The 19,594-nt window shown below is 40.3% G+C and overlaps 1 protein-coding gene across 1 annotated transcript in view; it reads left to right on the top strand.

The window, feature by feature from the left end:
• The window catches only part of EFCAB6 (EF-hand calcium binding domain 6), a 227,434-nt gene that overhangs the window by 28,730 nt on the left and 179,110 nt on the right, over positions 1–19,594 (top strand). The window contains exons 3-4 of the mRNA XM_067698329.1: positions 5,785–5,996; positions 15,594–15,682. Coding sequence (XP_067554430.1) covers positions 5,907–5,996; positions 15,594–15,682 — 179 coding nt within the window. The 5' untranslated portion in view covers positions 5,785–5,906. The remainder of the gene's footprint in view (positions 1–5,784; positions 5,997–15,593; positions 15,683–19,594) is intronic.

The raw sequence follows: 19,594 nt of genomic DNA, 5'->3' as shown, positions 1-19,594 counted from the left end.
AGATACAGGTTTATCAAGCTACTTGCCCAAAAGTTGTATAGCTTTTAGGTAGCAGGGTTGAGATTTGTACCCAGACAGTGTGATTCCGGGATCCGTGGAATTAACTACTATGTTATCTAGTATACTGCCTCACTCCTCAGTTTTTTCTTAATTAATAGGCTATATTTTTCGAGTAGGTTTTTTTTTTGTTTTTTTTGTGGTTTTTTTTGCCGTACTGTGTGGCTTGTGGGATCTTAGTTCCTTGACCAGGGATAGAACCTGGGCCATGGCAGTGAGAGTGCCAAGTTCTAACCACTGTACTGCCAGGGAACTCCCTGAGTAGTTTTAGGGTTACAGAAAAACTGAGCTAAAGTGCAGAGAATTCCCATACACCTCTTCACTCCCCATCCCCAGTTTCCCTTATTAGCAGCATTGGCATTAGTGTGGTACATTCATTAGAATTGATGAGCCATTATTGACACATTATTAGAGTTCACACTCTTTGTGTTGTACGTTCTTTGGGTTTTGATAAACGTATAATGACATGTGTCTACCGTTACTGCTTCATACACAGTAGTTTCACTGCCCTAAGAATCCTCTGTGCTCTGCCTATTCATCCCTCCCCGCCGCAATCCAGGCAACCATTGGTCTTCTTACTGTCTCCGTAGTTTTGCCTTTTTCAGAATGTCATTTAGTTGGAATCATTCAGTCCATAGCATTTTCACATTGGCTTCTTTCACTTAGCAATATGCACTAAAGGCTCCTTCATGTCTTTTCATGATGTGATAGTTCATTTCTTTTTTTCTCTGAATAATATTCTCTTGTATGGGGCTTCCCTGGTGGTGCAGTGGTTGGGAGTCCGCCTGCCGATGCAGGGGACGTGGGTTTGTGCCCTGGTCCGGGAAGATCCCACATGCCGTGGAGCGGCTGGGCCCGTGAGCCATGGCCGCTGAGTGTGCATGTCCGGAGCCTGTGCTCCGCAATGGGAGAGGCCGCAACAGTGAGAGGCCTGCGTACAGCCAAAAAAAAAATCACTTGTATGGATGTACAACAGTTTATTCACTACTGAAGGACATCTTGGTTGCTCTCATGCCTTGGCAATTATGAATAAAGCTGCTATAGACATTTGCATGCAGATTTTTGTGTGGACGTAAAATTTTAACTTATTTGGATCATTCAGTTTTTTTTTTTTTTTTGATCATTCAGTTTTAAAGCAACAAAATTTGACATTATAATTTCCCAAAAATGTGTCTTTTCATTTGTCCATTCCTCCCTCCCTCCCTTCACAAACATTTTCTGAGCCCTAATATGTGACAAGAACTATCACAGGGACGGAGGATAAAGAGACGGGTCCGGTAGAGGGTCTGCCCTGAAGGATCCCACAGTCTTGAGAGGGAGAGGAGGAATTCCAGCAGAACAATACCAGTGCCGGTCCAGAAGCACGTACAAAGCGCTATGAGTGCACAGCCTGAGGGGAACGGGAAGGACTCAGTGGGATGTAGTGAAAGGATGGACCGGAAGAAAGGCATTCTAGTCAGAAGTCACGCTCGCCACCTGTGCTCACCTGCATCAGTGAGAGGCCACAGGCATCTACCAGAGAGACTATTTCAAGTGGGCCATGTGTCTGTCCAAATCTCAGGAAAGAAGGGAGAATGGATGTTGAGGGATAACTGGCAATTTCCAACACAAACATTTATCATCCATAATAAATGTCTTCCAGCCCAATAGCTCCACGCCTAGAGTATACTTCGGATGTATCTCAGTTTAACTAGCTTTCTGACAGTACCAAGAAGAATGGAGTGAAGTGGGATTACTGGAGTAAAGGGCATCCACACCCTTAAGGCTCGTGAGCGCCACCAAATTGCCTTTTGGAAGCTTGTACTGCACATCCCCACAAGTGATATTTACAAGTACTTGTTTCTGAATATCCTAACACAGAATATTATCTCTTACATTTTGTCCATTTGATATGCATAAACAATATTCTGTTGTGATTTTTTTCTTTGTTTTTTTTGCGGTACGCGGGCCTCTCACTATTGTGGCCTCTCCCGTTGCGGAGCACAGGCTCCGGACGCGCAGGCTCAGCGGCCATGGCTCACGGGCCCAGCCGCTCCACAGCATGTGGGACCTTCCCGGACTGGGGCACGAACCCGTGTCCCCTGCATCGGCAGGCGGACTCTCAACCACTGCGCCACCAGGGAAGCCCTTCTGTTGTGATTTTAATCTGCATTTCTCTAATGGTGAGGTTAACTTTGATTGTCAAGTTCATCATGTTTATGTCTTTCTTTTGTCAGCTGCCTGTTCATGTCCTTTGCCCATTTACCCACAGTGGGTTGGTCTTTTTAGTTATTTGTATGAGCTCTCTGTATTAAAAATATTAATCCTTTATCTGCCTTATGTGCCATCAGTATCTTTTTTCATTTGTCATTTGCCTTTTATTTATGTTTTTTATGTACTGAATTATTTTTTTCTTTTCTAAATAAAAATTATATATATAGAAACAAATATATTTAAATAAAAATTATATACATACATATATAATGTCTCCTAGCACCCCTTTTCTCTCCAGAGTTGGTCACCATTAAGTGTTTGGCTGGCTTGTCTCTCATGCACGTCATGCATGCACACACACGTGTAGATATGTACTTATATGACTCATATTAAAGAAAGCACAATTCATGGGTGAATCTGTAAGCTACAGATATTAGACACCCTGTTTCCTTTTAAGATGTTTTTTGCTTTATGTTTATGTTTCAATTTGAATAATTTCGGTTGACCTGACTTTCTATTCACTAGTCCTTTCTTCTACTGTGTACAGTTCTGCTGTTAAACAAATTAAATGAGCTCTTCGCTTTGATATTGTATTTTTAATTTCTAGCTTTTTCATGTGCTTTAAAAAAATAGTTTCCACTTCTCTGCTGAAGTTCCCTTCGTGTTCAGCATTTTGTCAGTTTTCCCTTAATCTCTTTAACATATTTGTCATTCTTGGATTAAATACCTGATCGTTTCTACATCTGTTCTCTCTGTGGGTCTTCCATGATTCTTTTTTGCTCTTGATCAGGTCACCTTTTCTTTGTTTACTTGTCTTGCAATTTTAAAAGGATTTAACACCAGACATTTGTGTAAAACAGAGCAGAAACAGAAGTAAATCATATTTACCACCAGAAAAAGGTGGTAAAGCCCTCTGCTCAGGCTGCTGGTGAGGTGGGCTGGCTCAGTTTAATTTCTCAGTTGAGCTCTGTCTGGATCTGGTTGCAGTTTTGGTTAGATTCACGTGACCCCTTGTTTCAAATGCTTCCCTTCAACAGGCCTTGCGAGCTGAGCACTGCTGAGACTCCAGCCATCTCTGCTTCAGAGTCCAGCTGCCAGCTTGGCATCCTGTGGCGGGCTCTCTGCTTTCCAGCCCTCCTGCCACTTTTGGAGGGTTTCTGGGGAGCTCTGTTTGTCCTCCAGCTCAGCTGCTAGCTTCGTGCACCTTAGGAGGTCGCCCTCCGCCCTGCCGCCCTGCCTGCAATTGCAGTGGGCTGCTGAGGTGCACTCGGTGAGGGCCCCGTACGCTTCAGAGGGGTTTGCCGCTGGTCTGTACTCAGGCACGGGGAGCAGCTGCCTGACACTTCGGGAAGACCCTGCATCCCTCGGGGCATATCACACAGCTCTCCTGCCTCACTCCCAGCTTTGGGGTGCTTCCTGTGCAACGTGTGAAGGCCCACGAGGACGGGTGCAGACTCGCTCTGTGACTGAGGCTCTTGGGATGCAAATCCATGGGATCGGTCCACGTGGCTACTAAGCAATCGCTTGTTTTCTCCATACCCCTGTGTAGAATGAATCTGCTTCTCTGCCCAAGACTCTTCAAGGGTGAAAGGAGTCATGGGTGTTTTCTCTCTGAGGAGTGGCTGGTCCTTTCTGGAGTTTAGTTTATTTGTACCCTCAGTTCTTTGGTGGGTTTCAAACCCCTCTCTTTTTTTAGCTTATCCTACTTGTTCTCATTGCAGGGTCAGAATGACAATCTGCTGTGACTTTCTGTATCCTAAACGGATGTAGAAAATTTTGTCACATTCCCCCCCAGAAAGATCATATCAGTTAGTACTCTCCCACCAGCAGATTGTGCAAGTTTGGCTACCGCTTTCATTTTAAATTCCAGAAGTTGCATTAGGCTTGCGAAATAAAAAGTCTGCCCTCAAGTAAACTCAAATAGTTTCAAAGCAATATTTCTGATACTTCAAAATTAGAATTTTTTTTTTTTTTTTTTTTTTTGCGGTATGCGGGCCTCTCACTGTTGGGGTCTCTCCCCGTTGCGGAGCACAGGCTCCGGACACGCAGGCCCAGCGCCCATGGCTCACGGGCCCAGCCGCTCCGCGGCACGCGGGATTCTCCCGGACCGGGGCACGAACCCGTGTCCCCTGCATCGGCAGGCGGACTCTCAACCACTGCGCCACCAGGGAAGCCCCAAAATTAGAATTATTGATTGCCAAGATGGGGCTGCTTGGAAAGCACCTGAAAATGCGCATGAAAATTCTGAAAAAAAAGATTTCAAGATGGAGACATAAAGACATAAAGGGGTCCCTCTGTGACGCTGGGTTCAGGAGGAGGAATTCCAGGCTGGGCGGGCAGAGGGAGAAATACTCTTCACCAGCTGATGTGGAGCCCTGCAGCTCCGCCACGTGAATCAGCTGCTTCTGAGGTTTGAAGCGACAGTCAGAAACGCAGAGGGATGCAGGCAGCCACTCCTGCACATTGAGCATCCTTGGAGTTCTCGTGGGAGATTTAAGACCCTTCTCCCCCAGGCTCTGTGCCCAGCCCTCTTCTGCCTGTCTGTCTTCTCCTAGGTGAACATCTGGTTCCACATCCCGAAACACCACCCGTAACAAACAGCAGCTCCGTTGTGACCCCCATCCTAAGCTCCCCGGCTGCCCCCCACCTCGTTGGTTTGTCCTGCTGCCTTTGCGGCACTTGGCACTATCTACCGTTACCTCATCATTCATTTGTCTGTTTCTTGTTTTGCTTCCCCCTCCAGAGTCTAAGCTTTCCAAGAGCAGAGCATCCTAAATGAATGATGGTCACCAAGCCTTTGCAATCTCATTAATAGATATAAGAGATTTACCAAGCTACCATGGTTCTTAGCCTCCTCTTTACCTACTAGGTTATAAAATATCGAAAGGGACTAATCACATCTTCATGTTTATGATACTGATTGGCACCATGAGTTAATTTGTAGTTACTGTGTTTGTAGGGTGTCAGCTGCCCTTTGGTGACACGGGGACTCTGGGACCTAAACCCTTAGAGCTGGGACCCCTTTCCTCACCAGGAAGTGCAGGCGCCCTGCAAGCTCATTCGGGAACTAAACATTCTTCATTATCCTTTAGTATCCAGTGACACTCACCTCTTCCTTGTCTTTGAAAGGAAAAGGTTGTAGATTTAAGAATTACATGTTTTCCCCTCAAAAATTGGCAAGGGGATGAAAAGTGAGTATCATATTTTGAAGATTTATTTGAGATAAAATTGATTCTTAACTAAGTTTTATTTCAATATCCATGTTTTTCACTTGTGACATAGGTCCTTTATAGGGAAGATTATCTCCGCTCTTTTTTTCTAATGTTACTACTATTACTTTATATTGATTGAAATGTAAATTTCAGAGGTGCCACAAATGACTGCAGATTTGCAATTGTGGGTCATCTACTTGTAAACCTAGATGTAGTGGAAGAAATACTGTTTAGAAGTTTGTTGGATTCTAGTACACAGTGAAATGCTGTTTATTGTCTTAGCTTTAAGAGCGTTTAATAAATAGCTGTCTCTCTTTTATAGCCACAGCTGTTGCACATCCAATACTGTCGTCCTTAGATGTAAAACGGATTTTATTTCAAAAAATTACTGATAAAGGAGATGAGTTGAAGAAAGCCTTTCACCTGCTCGACATCAGTAACAACATGACAGTGACAAAGAATGAACTGCGAAGAGTCATCACAACCTTCCTGCTGCCTCTCACGAGAGAACAGTTTCAAGATGTGCTGGCTCAGGTACAGTGCGGAAAAGACTCAGAATCACCCAGTATGGAGGGGGGGATGCAGTATATTACAGGAGCATGTAACCTCGTCTGGCTTTCCCCCACTGTCCCAAATAGAGTTTTGTTTGTCACAATTCAATTAAATTCTGGCAGGTTTGGGACAGTTATCATGTGCTTGGGTCATATTTTGTGTGTAGCACTATTATAGTCATATTAGTTTAATTTTTAAGGCTTCCATATAAAGAGTATTTGGTCAACATGTACTTTGAAACTTAGTATTTGCGTTTGTTCTTACCTGAAGTGGTTATTGAGCATCTACTGTATGCTCAACCCAATGCAGAGCAATCAGACAGTTTTCAGCTATTATTTCTTCAAATATTTTTTTCTACCTCTTCCTCTGCTCTCTCGGACATTTTGGTATTGTCTTCCAGACCCCTGAGGCTCTGTTCATTTTATAAAATATTTTTCCTGTCTATCTTTCAGATTGCATAATTTTCATTGATGTGTCTTCAAATTCACTGACTCTTTCTTAGCATCTCCATTCTGCTATGAAGTCCATTCAGTGAATTTTTAATTTTAGACATTGTATTTTTCAGTTTTAGAGTTTTCATTTGGTTCTTTTTTAATAATTTCTGTTTATCTGCTTAGATTTCTTGGTTTTCCTTTCAATTATGAGCATATTTCTTTGACTACATTGAGCGTAGTTAAAATAGCTGCTTAAAAGTCCTTATCTGGTAGTTCTAACATCTGGATCATCTCAGGGTTGGCCTGCTTTGATTTTTTTCCTTTGAGAAGGGTCACATTTCTCTGGTTCTTCATTTTTGAGCATATTTGGATAATATCCCAGACTAGTGCTATTCAATAGAAATATAAAGTGAGTCACATAAATAATTTTAAATTTTCCAGTAGCTACATTACAAAAATAAAAAGAAATAGGTGAAATTAATTTTAATAATATTTTTATTTGACCAAATAAATGTATCTAAAATATTATCTCATTTCAACATGTAATCACTATTTAAAATTGGTAATAAGATATTTTACATTCTTTTCTGTGTACTAAGTCTACAGAGCCTGGTATGTACTTTACACTTACAGAAGACCTCAATGCTGACACCAAATTTCCATTGGAAATACTTTATCTGTATTTCGATTTCATAAAAGTTGCTGTTGAAATATTAGATTCATATACTCGGTCATTCCAGACTTAAAAGTTTTCCCAAAGTGAAGTTAATTTTAGAATTTAAATCAATTAACATGAAACTTAACAAACGGTTCAGCTCATCAGTTGCCCTAGCCACATTTCCAGTGCTCGGGAGTCACACACGGCTCTGGCTGTTCATTAAACGGTGCAGTGCTAAACGTCACGAATGCTGTGCTGTGGAGACTCTGGATTCTGTTATATTCCTCTGAGACTTTTGATACTTTTGCTTTGACAGGCAGTTAACTTGCAAATTCTCCCTCACCTGCAGTGGGCAGTCATTCATATCTTGATTCAGCTTTCTGGTCTTTTGCCGGGACTCTTGAGTCTGACCTGCACACACATGGTTCAAGCGCCAGCTGGAAGTGTGGACAGAGTGCATACACAGAAAGTGTTGCTCCTCCTCTTTCAGGTTCCTCTCACATTGGTTTTTGTTTTGTTTTTGCGGTACATGGGCCTCTCACTGTTGTGGCCTCTCCCGTTGCAGAGCACAGGCTCCGGACGTGCAGGCTCAGCAGCCATGGCTCACGGGCCCAGCCGCTCCGTGGCATGTGGGATCTTCCCGGACCAGAGCACGAACCCGCGTCCCCTGCATCGACAGGTGGACTCTCAACCACTGCGCCACCAGGGAAGCCCTGCTTTATTGTTTTTAAAAAAGCAATCACAAAGTCACAGACAAGTTGGAAGTATAGTGCAAAGAACAATTTTCTCTTTCGTAAGCCATTTGAGGGTAAGCTGCTCCATTACCTCAAATATTTCAGTGTATGTTTCCTTAAAACCAGAGCCCTGTTCTGTACACCTACAGTCCAGCCGTCATGGTAAGGATAGTAATGTCAACTCATGTCAGCCGTCTCAGCCCCAGGCCCCAGGTCACAATCATGCAGTGCATTTGGCAAGTCTCCTATAGTCTAGAACACTTCTTCAGTCTTTCCTTAGTCTTGAGGACCATAACACTTTGAAGATTGCAGACCTGTTATTTTGTAGAGTGTCCCTGACTTGAGTTATCGGATGTTTCCTGATGACTAGATTCAGGCTTGCGTCTTTGGCAGGAATGTCACAGAAATGACGCTGTGCTCTTCTCAATGCTTTTCTTAGCTTACAGGTGATTTCCGTCTGTCCCATTACTGCTGATGTTCACTGCGGTCACTTGATTAAGGTGGAATCTATCAGACCCATCTGTCTTTTTCCTGGTGGAGTGCTCTTTATCTACTTTGTAATTAATAAGCATTTTGTGGGAGAAACTTTGAAACTATGTAGATATGCCATTCCTCACCAAACTTTCATGTATTCATTTATTGTTTATATGTTTGCAGGGACTCAAGATTTCCTGTTTTATTAAGTGGCTTATGATCCATTATTTTCATTATTTATTTTGATGTTTCAATTGTCCCTAATATAGCCAGTAGGAGCCCCTTCATGCTGGTTTCTGTGTCCTTTTGACATGTCCCCATCATTCTTTGAGCACTTCCTTACTTTCTGATACAAGATATTATAAACTCACTTGTACTTTCCTTGCCTCGGTCCCAGAATCGTCCATTTCTCCAAAGAGCTCTGGTTCCTTTTAATGGAACAAAAGTAACCAGAATCTGGGATCTGAGTACACCAGAGCTGCTCCTTGCTCCAGGCCCTCTAAGTGGGCAGAGCCCTAGGGGATATATTCCATATATAAACATGTATGCACAGTTACATACCCTTACATCTACGTGTATTTCTGTACCAATCTATATATTGAAAACCGTGAGTTCACACCAATACCGCCAATTCTAACCCAGTACCTCAGGGTTCATTGTAATTTTCTCACTTTCTATGTTTGTAACTACCGTTTTAGACAATGAGCCACTTGGCTTCTGTGTTCTGAGTATATTCACTTATTTGATCAGCCTCCCTGGCATGTGACTCATCTCCCATGTCCAGCACCTCCACCCCCGGGTGGATGCCCTCTTCCTCCAACCCTGCTCTGGAGCACGGTTCCCCCATGTTGCAGACGCCACTTTTGTCTGCCCCATCTAATGACTGTAGGACTGAATTGTGAGGGAACAGACAGGGAAGGAGGGAAGGGGAGGAATGATGAAGAGCTTTTCTCTTCTTCTTTTAAAAAATGTATCCCCTTTATTCACTTCCAGAATTTCACAAATAGTATATATTGATTCTTTTACATGTCACCTTTTATTGTATCTGCATTTTAAATAAAAGCTTTATAAAGATATAATTTACATATCATAAAATTCACCATTCAAAAATGGACAAGTTCCTGGTTTTTCATATATTCACAGAGTTGTGCAACCATCACCACCATCTAATTCCAGGACATTTTATCACCCCCAAAGGAAACTTTGTACTCATTAGCAGTCACTCCCCACTCCCCTTCCCCTAATCCCTGACATCCATTAATCTATTGATACCTTAAGTCACAACAGATTGCCACTTCTGGAGAGTTCATAAAATGGAATAATGTAATATATGATCTTTTGTAACTGGCTTCTTTCACTAAGCATAATGTTTAGTTATGCTAAGCATCCACGTTATAGCATGAATCAGTATTTCATCCCTCATTATGGCTGAATAATATTCCACTGCATGGATACACTGCACTTTATCATCAGCTGATGGCTCTTTGGGTTATTTACACTTTTTGGCTTTTGTGAACAATGCTGCTGTGAAATTTCATGTACAAATTTTTATGTGGACATATGTTTTCACTTCTCTCGGGTACATACCTAGGAGTGGAATTGCTGTGTCATATGGTAATGTTCTCTTGCTTTTAAAGAACCTTTGTCCTCACAAATATCGCATGTTTCCTCATAACCTTGATTTAACTGTTCCTTTCTTTATACCAAATGGAAAGTTAAAATATTATTTCCTGCTGATATCTCCCTATATTCATGATCTAATCTTAATTTAAAATTTTGACAGCCTTCCCAAGCTAATCAGCTATGCAGGAAGAGGAAAAGTACAGAAGATGTGAAATGTGCATCCGTTTTTTAAAAGCTACATCTGTTTTTAAAAGAAGTCACTGAGAACTGTAGAACTTAAGAGACTTTAAAAAACAGGTTCTGATAGTCTATCTTATAATCAGGACGTTTTTCTAGAACCTTGAGCTCCTGTGACCCCCTCCTGTATAAACCAAGGAGACTGCAGTGTGGTGCCTTTTCAGGAGGCCAGGTTCATTGGGAATGAAGAGGAGGGGTTCTCATCCTAATCCCTGGAGTTCACAGTGTGTGTCCCTTTTCTAGATCTTTTCATGACTAATCCAGGTGGTGATACAGACTTTCTTTTTCAATAGTTAATATAAGCTTAACTGGAAATACATAAAACAGGTAAAATATTTCATGGGAATCTCACCCTTAAAATTAGAAAAGAATTTTTCCAGTTATAGTGAATTTACTTTACCTTTAATTTTATTTCAAGAACCATGTCAAGAATGTTTGAACGTCAGGGTGTTTTGATGATTGATCAGGGCAAGAGTGATGAGGAGGCATTGCTTGTAACCTGCCTTATACCTTAGTTTCATTAATAGTAAAATGAATTTTTAAAAAATGTGGCTTCAGTCTCTGAATATTAATGTAAACATTTTAAAAGAGGTTGAATTGGTAAATAGATTCCAGAGAAACTGAAAGCATTTCCACTAAGATCAGGAACAAGACAAGGTTGTCCACTCTCACCACTCTTATTCAACATAGTTTTGGAAGTTTTAGCCATAGCTATCAGAGAAGAAAAAGAAATAAAAGGAATCCAAATAGGAGAAGAAGAAGTAAAGCTGTCACTGTTTGCAGATGACATGATACTATATGTAGAGAATCCTAAAGATGCTACCAGAAAACTAACTACTAGAGCTAATCAATGAATTTGGTAAAGTAGCAGGATACAAAATTAATGCACAGAAATCTCTGGCATTCTTATACACTAATGATGAAAAATCTGAAAGTGAAATTAAGAAAACACTCCCATTTACCATTGCAACAAAAAGAATAAAACATCTAGCAATAAACCTACCTAAGGAGACAAAAGACATGTATGCAGAAAATTATAAGATACTGATGAAAGAAATTAAAGATGATACAAATAGATGGAGAGATATACCATGTTCTTGGATTGGAAGAATCAACATTGTGAAAATGACTCTACTACCCAAAGCAATCTACAGATTCAATGCAATCCCTATCAAACTACCACTGGCATTTTTCACAGAACTAGAACAAAAAATTTCACAATTTGTATGGAAATACAAAAGACCTCGAATAACCAAAGCAATCTTGAGAATGAAAAATGGAGCTGGAGGAATCAGGCTCCCTGACTTCAGACTATACTACAAAGCTACAGTAATCAAGACAGTATGGTACTGGCACAAAAACAGAAATATAGATCAGTGGAACAGGATAGAAAACCAGAGATAAACCAACACACGTATGGTCACCTTATCTTGATAAAGGGGGCAAGAATATACAGTGGAGAAAAGACAGCCTCTTCAATAAGTGGTGCTGGGAAAACTGGACAGGTACATGTTAAAGTATGAAATTAGAACACTCCCTAACACTGTACACAAAAATAAACTCAAAATGGATTAAAGACCTAAATGTAAGGCCAGACACTATCAAACTCTTAGAGGAAAACATAGGCAGAACGCTCTATGACATAAATCACAGCAAGATCCTTTTTGACCCACCTCCTAGAGAAATGGAAATAAAAACAAAAATAAACAAATGGGACCTAATGAAACTTAAAAGTTTTTGCACAGCAAAGGAAACCATAAACAAGACCAAAAGACAACCCTCAGAATGGGAGAAAATATTTGCAAATGAAGCAACTGACAAAGGATTAATCTCCAAAATTTATAAGCAGCTCATGCAGCTCAATAACAGAAAAACAAACAACCCAATCCAAAAATGGGCAGAAGACCTAAATAGACATTTCTCCAAAGAAGATATACAGATTGCCAACAAACACATGAAAGAATGCTCAACATCACTAATCATTAGAGAAATGCAAATCAAAACTACAATGAGGGGCTTCCCTGGTGGCGCAGTGGTTGAGAGTCTGCCTGCCGATGCAGGGGAAACAGGTTCGTGCCCCGGTCTGGGACGATCCCACATGCCGCGGAGTGGCTAGGCCCGTGAGCCATGGCCGCTGAGCCTGCGCGTCCGGAGCCTGTGCTCCGCAACGGGAGAGGCCACAACAGTGAGAGGCCCGTGTACCGCAAAAACAAAACAAAACAAAAAAAACTACAAATAGAACCACCATACGACCCAGCAATCCCACTACTGGGCATATACCTTGAGAAAACCATAATTCAAAAGGAGTCATGTACCCCAATGTTCATTGCAGCTCTATTTACAATAGCCAGGACATGGAAGCAACCTTAGTGTCCATCGACAGATGAATGGATAAAGAAGATGTGGTATATATATATATATATATATACACACATATATATATATATATATATATACACACACACACACAATGGAATATTACTCAGCCATAAAAAGAAACGAAATTGAGTTATTTGTAGTGAGGTGGATGGACCTAGAGTCTGTCATACAGAGTGAAGTAAGTCAGAGAAAAACAAATACCGTATGCTAACACATATATATGGAATCTAAAAAAAAAGGGTCATGAAGAACCTGGGGGTAAGATGGGAACAAAGACACAGACCTACTAGAGCATGGACTTGAGGATACGGGGAGGCGCAAGGGTGAGCTGGGACAAAGTGAGAGAGTGGCATGGACATATATACACTACCAGATGTAAAATAGGTAGCTAGTGGGAAGCAGCCGCTTAGCACAGGGAGATCAGCTCCGTGCTTTGTGACCACCTAGAGGGGTGGGATAGGGAGGGTGGGAGGGAGGGGGACGCAAGAGGGAAGAGATATGGGAACATATGTATATGTATAACTGATTCACTTTGTTATAAAGCAGAAACTAATACACCATTGTAAAGCAATTATACTCCAATAAAGATGTTAAAAAAATTTAAAACAATACAATAACAAAAAGTGGCTTCAGTCTCTGAATATTAATATAAACATTTTAAAAGAAGTTGAATTGGTAAATGGATTCCAGAGAAGGAAAACTAAGTTCCGTTCTGGTCCTGGTGGTTGTGCTGGGTTGGGGAAAGAGAAGTCTTGGAAGGTACTTATCAACATACTGGATGTGGATTTACAAACTACGCTCCCCCAGCCCCAGTCTAAGAATTGCTTTCAGTGATTCATCAGTGGACGGTTTTGATTCTCCAACATTTTTGCCAGAATAGCAAATACTGGAGAGGTGACTTGGGTTGTCTAAGCGCTTAGTTTTGTAGACCAGTCATTGCAAATGTGTATCTGCCACATTAGAATTTGCATTAGACCATAAGTAGCAATATGAAATGTGACAAAAGCGTCAATAGATTTTTAAAAATATTTATTTATTATTTATTTTTGGCTGCGTTGGGTCTTAGTTGCTGCGCACAGGCTTTCTCTAGTTGCGGCGAGCAGGGGCCACTCTTCATTGCGGTGTGCGGGCTTCTCATTGCGGTGGCTTCTCGTTGCGGAGCACGGGCTCTAGATGCACGGGCTTCAGTAGTTGCAGCACACGCGCTCAGTACTTGTGGCTCGCAGGCTCTAGAGCGCAGGCTCAGTAGTTGTGGTGCACAGGCTTAGTTGCTCCACGACATGTGGGATCTTCCTGGACCAGGGATCGAACCCGTGTCTCCTGCATTGGGAGGTGGATTCTTAACCACTGTGCTACCAGGGAAGTCCCAGCTTCAAAAGATTGATGGATTTTAAGGCAGGGTGGTTAGTGTAGTGAGATGAACTTGGGCTCTGGAGTCACAGATTTCTGTGACTAAATGACTTAATGGCAGTGCCATGCAGGGAGGTCACACCTCTGCTCTGTGAAATGTGGAAAATTTCAACCTCCTCAGAAGGTAGTTTGGGGCTAAATGAGTTAAAACCAAGAGCAGTGCCTGTACCCGTTTATAAAGTATGAGCTCTCCAGATGTAAGTTTCTTCCCTTCCATGTTAACTCTTATCACTACCAAGACCAGGAGGGCATCCAGTCTGGGAAACTGCACGTTTAATCTGTTCTTGACCTTCTTCTGTAAAACTAGGGAACCTTTGAAGCGTCTACCCAAATTATATCTACTAAAAAATGCCCCGTCAGAAATCCAAGTCCTGGGTGTCCTTTCCAGGAAAAGGCTTCACAAAGGCCTGCCCTGTGAGCCACTCTCCCTCTGGGCCCATTTCCTAGTTATACATGTTTTTAACAGCAAGGAGAAATTTAACAGCAAGTCTTCCTTTGGGGAAGACTGAGATAACCGTGCTAGGCTTTGAGACTGGAATTTTAAGGGTTAAGTAAATATCAAACTTGGTTATATAGGCTTGGGAGCCATTCAGCTGTATGGGAAATTGTACTTTGTGTATTTGTATGAAGCTTAATAAAATATATTTATATTGATTATATATTTATTTTAATTTTAATTTCATAATGCTTTTTTGGGGGAAATAATTATTTTCACTTTTAAAAAAATTTGACATTTTATTTAAAAATAATTTCAAAGCTCCAGAAAATTTGTAAGGATAAGAGTGGTACAAACAGTAGCCATATACCCTTTACCCAGATTTGACAGTTGTGAACATTTAGCCTCGTTTGCTTCTCCCGTGATCTTTCGTTCATACATATCTGCAAATAATATATACGAAATACACAGTGTGTACATAATTTTTTTCTGAACTATTCAAGAGGATGTTGCTTATATTAATGGTTCTTTAATTCTAAATACTTCAGTGTGTATTTCCTTAAGAATAAGAACTATTCTCTTACATAATCACAGTACAGTTAACAACTTCAGTAAACTAAACATTGAGATAATAATACTTTAATTTAACCTATAGTCCATATTAACCCACTTGACCCAATGATGTCCTTTATAGAATTTTAGATTTGAAAGTGATTTTTTTCTACCTTGAAATTATATGAATGTACAGTAAGTACACATGACACTCAGAGGGTTAATTATGCCTCAGACTTTTGGGAAATATATATATATATATATATATAGTTATACATATACACATATATAAAAATACATATACACATATATATAAATACATATACATATATAACATATATATTAGAATATATTTCTATTAATTGTACTTATCTTTTAGATAGACCTAGATTTTAGAGAATTTTGTAGACAACTTGTTGGCTTTTAACTGAGCACAGACTGGCATTCTGGCGTTCATGCTGCTTCTGCTTAGTCTGCTGAGGGTGCATGTCAACTCAGACACCTGGATTGAGTAGCTGTGACTGTTACTGGAATGCCCATCTCACTAAGAATGTCCTGCCTTACATCATGAAACCTGCCGTGCTGTCCACTGCTTGGATCTGAATTCTCTAACGGGCGGTTATTCTTCTTGTTTGGGCGTAGATCCCCCTCACCAGCTCTGGTGCCCTTCCGTACCTTGTATTCCTGTCCAGATTTGGTGGAATTGACCTGAATATAAATGTTATACAGAGGTAAGTTTATTTTTCCTCATATGCAAATGTGAAACTTGAAATGATAAGAAATAGGACACAAGGTCATTAGAGATAAATCATGTCAACAGATACAATCCTCAGTCAAAAATTTTATTCAGAGAAGAGTCTAACGTCTAAATGAGATATATTTCAGAATAAGAGAAATAATACTGTATTAAAATTGGAAGCATAGCAGATTAAAACCAGACTAACATATTTCATATGCAATGCATTTCATATTTGGAAATAAGGAATTTAATTTTTTTTTTTTGGCTGTGCCATGTGGCTTGCGGGATCTTAGTTCCCCAACCAAGTATTGAACCCAGGCCCCGGCAGTGAAAGCGCTGAGTCCTAACCACTGGACCGCCAGGGAATTCCCTGGAAATAAGGAATTTAAACTTCGAAGTAGACGTATTAAGATGCCAAATTTTAAATTTGTTTGTTTTTATACATTTTAATGTCTTTCATTGGATAGTGATCATATTTTGGTAGCTAGAAATGAAGTATTTTTAAAAAGATCTTTGTATGAGCTCCTCTGTATTTCATAATTGTAGCATGAGCATGAAGCTCATTTGCTTTATGTGCAAAATGAGAGAGTTAAAGTCTGAACTTTAATGTCTCTATCAGCTGTAAAGGTCTTTGATTCTAGTGTATGATGTAGGAAATATTATTTTAGTAAAAAAATTATTTACTCAGATTATCTGACTCTAAATGGGTAAGCTTCATTTTCTCAGGAATTGTGTAAACAATTAAATTTGGTTCTGAAATACTAGCAAATTTTGGTATTACAGCTTTCGTGATTGCACCCATCCTGGATGCAGCTGACATGTAAGACTTAGTGCAGCAGTGTGGAGCGGGGAGGGGGAGTTGATGTTCACTGGGTGTAGAGTTTCAGTTTTGTAAGGTGAGCAAGTCCCAGAGATCTGTTGCACAACAGTGTGAATATATTAACATTACTGAGCTGTATATTAAAAATGGTTAAGATGGTAACTTATGTGGTTTTTTTGTTACCACAATTAAAAAAATAAAAGAATTAGTGCAGCAGCTCCAACAAGAATGACAAGGTATTATCCGCTCCACGATGTGGGACTTCTTTGTGCTCTGATCAGTTGATGTTCCATAAGTGGTGAACTAGGATAACTTCCAGGCTCATTCAGAAGGACCACTGGTCATTTTATAGGCTCTATATTCATGTTCTTGACTTAAAACCATCCACACTTGTGGAATAAGTAATCTAGGTTGAATATTCTTTGCTGAAAAACTCAACAGTTGGAAATGCTACAACTCAACAGTTGGAAAAGCTAATAATTTGAGATGAAAAGTATCATAAGTTACTTCCTTAAACATAAAAGACTAAATATTTAAACTAACTTTGGAAGATTTCTGACTTACACATGAAGCTAAATTCTCTTTATTGTTGAAGACCACGAATTACGGTGAATAGAAACTTCTCTTTCTAGTACTATGGTAGGCTACCTCCATGAAAAACACTGCCACTGAAAACTACTAAAATGATGGATAAAAGGTAAAATATTTTAATACATTACTGAGCTGGCAAGAAGGTAATTCTCAGAGGCTAAGCATGCAGTAAAAATTGGAATCCAGAGAAGGGAGCTTTCTATAAAGCCAGTTTTTACCCTGAAGGTATTGGCCAAATCTTGGTGAATTTGTGTTTCAGTTTTGTTGGCTGTTTGGAGTGAAGGGGACAAGAGTCAAAACCTGCAGGGTCTGCCCAAGGTGGAGAAACCTAAGGGAAGACCCTATACGCTCTTGTAAGGATAATCTACAAAATATAAACCTGCATGGCAGAAGGGCACAAGGAAACCTACCGGTTTCAACACTGGCATTGGGTGAATAGGGGAAAAATTGTAATCACAAGTCAATTCATGAAAATCTGTGTCTAAAATAATGTTACCTGTGTGGTCTGAAAAGTCTCAGGCTAGGAATTTACTTAAAATTTACTGGTCCTGGACTGGGTGTGCCCTTCTGTGGAGGAATACATCTACAACATAGCCCTTAAAGAAAACCACAGATAAAGTGTCACACAAAAAAACCTTGAAAACATGTGAAGAGACAAAGAATGAGGACCGCAAACAAATGGAAATCATATCCAGTGGAATCAGATCTCCAAACACTTGGGATATTGGAACTATCAGATACAGAATCTAAAAGTAGTGTTTTAATATCTTTAAAGAAATGAAAGAATGGATTCAATATATGAGTGCAAAACAAGAGGCAATTGAAGAAGTACAAAATGGAACTCTTGGTATTGAAAGATACAATCATTATAGAATAAAATTCAGCAGATGGGTGAAAACAGTGGCTTCAACACAACTGAAAAGGGCATTAGTGGAGTGGAAAATAGATCTGAAGATATTATCCAGAATGCAGCACAGAAAGAGAGAGAGATATCAAGCTTGGAGAACAGATATAAGAGACATGGGAGGAGGGAAGAGAAGGCCCAACAATACTTCTTACTGGATTTCCAGATATGTAAGAGAAAGAGTAGGACAGAGATTATATTTGAAAAGGTAATGGGTTAGAATCTCAAGCCAGATAAATAAAAAGGAATGCCTGTCTAGACATATCATGGTAGAACCGCAGAACATCAGCATCAAAGAGAAAATATTAAAGGCAGTGAGAAGAAAAAGGGAATTGACTTCACAGGAGTGACAGTTAGACTGACACTGATGTCTCAACAGTGACAATGAAAGGTATGAGATTGTGGGAAAACGTCTTCAATGCACTGAAGCTAAAATATTTGCCATCCTAGAATTTTATACTATGTTTGTAAGAATAAGGAAGAGAACTTTTTCTGTGGGAACCCCTGAGAGCCTCTCCTTTTCTTGCCATGGTATCTGCTCATCCACTGGTATCAGAGTGTTTGGAAAAGGAAGACACATCTGGCACCTTTGCCTATGGTGTTCAAGGTTACTTTTCACCTAGCTCTTGTATACTCTCTTCACACTGACTTGTATGAAAATGAGGCAGCCTGTGCATTGAATTATCCGGTCATTAGACTTGGGCTAAATCTCAGGACATAGACAGATTTGCAGCTCAAATTCCCTGAATTGGTGGTGGCGGGACTTATTATTGTGGTCACAGCATTTCCCTTGGTTCAAGAGGTCATATTTTGTATCAGCCAAAGCTTGATGCCCTTGACAACGTAGAGTGAACACAACACAGAAGAGGTATGCCGTCTGTTCTGTCCTGGCCATCTCAGCCTCACCAGAACTGTCTAATATGAGGAAGTTACTGAATGTGCTACAGTGGTTGATTAAGTTGGGAGCAACATGAAGATTAAAGAGGATATTTTGCATCAGAAGACATTTAGGACCTGGAATGCTATCAAGAAGTCTGTGCCTCTGAGTGTACGAGAGCTGGTAAGGACAAAATGTGGAACTGCTCTTGCATCTGCCATGGATGACCTCACATCATCTGTAATAATGGTAGTATCATCAATAACCCTTCAGAAACATGCAAGGAATTATTCTATTTAAAATGAGTAAATTGAACCTTTGAGATTTGCTTCTGATGGACATGTCGAACATTTCTGCTTATGGACCAAAAGTGTTTCCCACTTCGATAATCCATGTGGCACTCAGCGCAATGCTACCTCCCTGAAGAATAACTACAGCCCTCCACGTACAAAGCAATCGAAACAGATCTTAGCAGAAGTTTTTGAAAGCTTTCTGAGCACCATCCAGAAAGATTCACGACAGAGTTCTGAAGAACTTACTGAGGAGCCTGAGAATTACGTTGAAACAAAATTCATTCACACATATGTGCAGGGTGTCAGTGCATTGTGTATAGGGCAAAGCAACAAGAATCAAAGAATTTTTCCCTGTACTTACATCCAGTTTCTTTAATTCAGCATCAATATTTCCTTCATTCAAATATCAACCTTTAGCC

This window comes from Pseudorca crassidens, chromosome 11 (genome assembly GCF_039906515.1).
Source record: "Pseudorca crassidens isolate mPseCra1 chromosome 11, mPseCra1.hap1, whole genome shotgun sequence".
Classification (NCBI taxonomy): Eukaryota; Metazoa; Chordata; class Mammalia; order Artiodactyla; family Delphinidae; genus Pseudorca; species Pseudorca crassidens.
The sequence above is the reverse complement of the archived record's forward strand: the minus strand, read 5'-3'. Positions and strand labels throughout refer to the sequence as shown.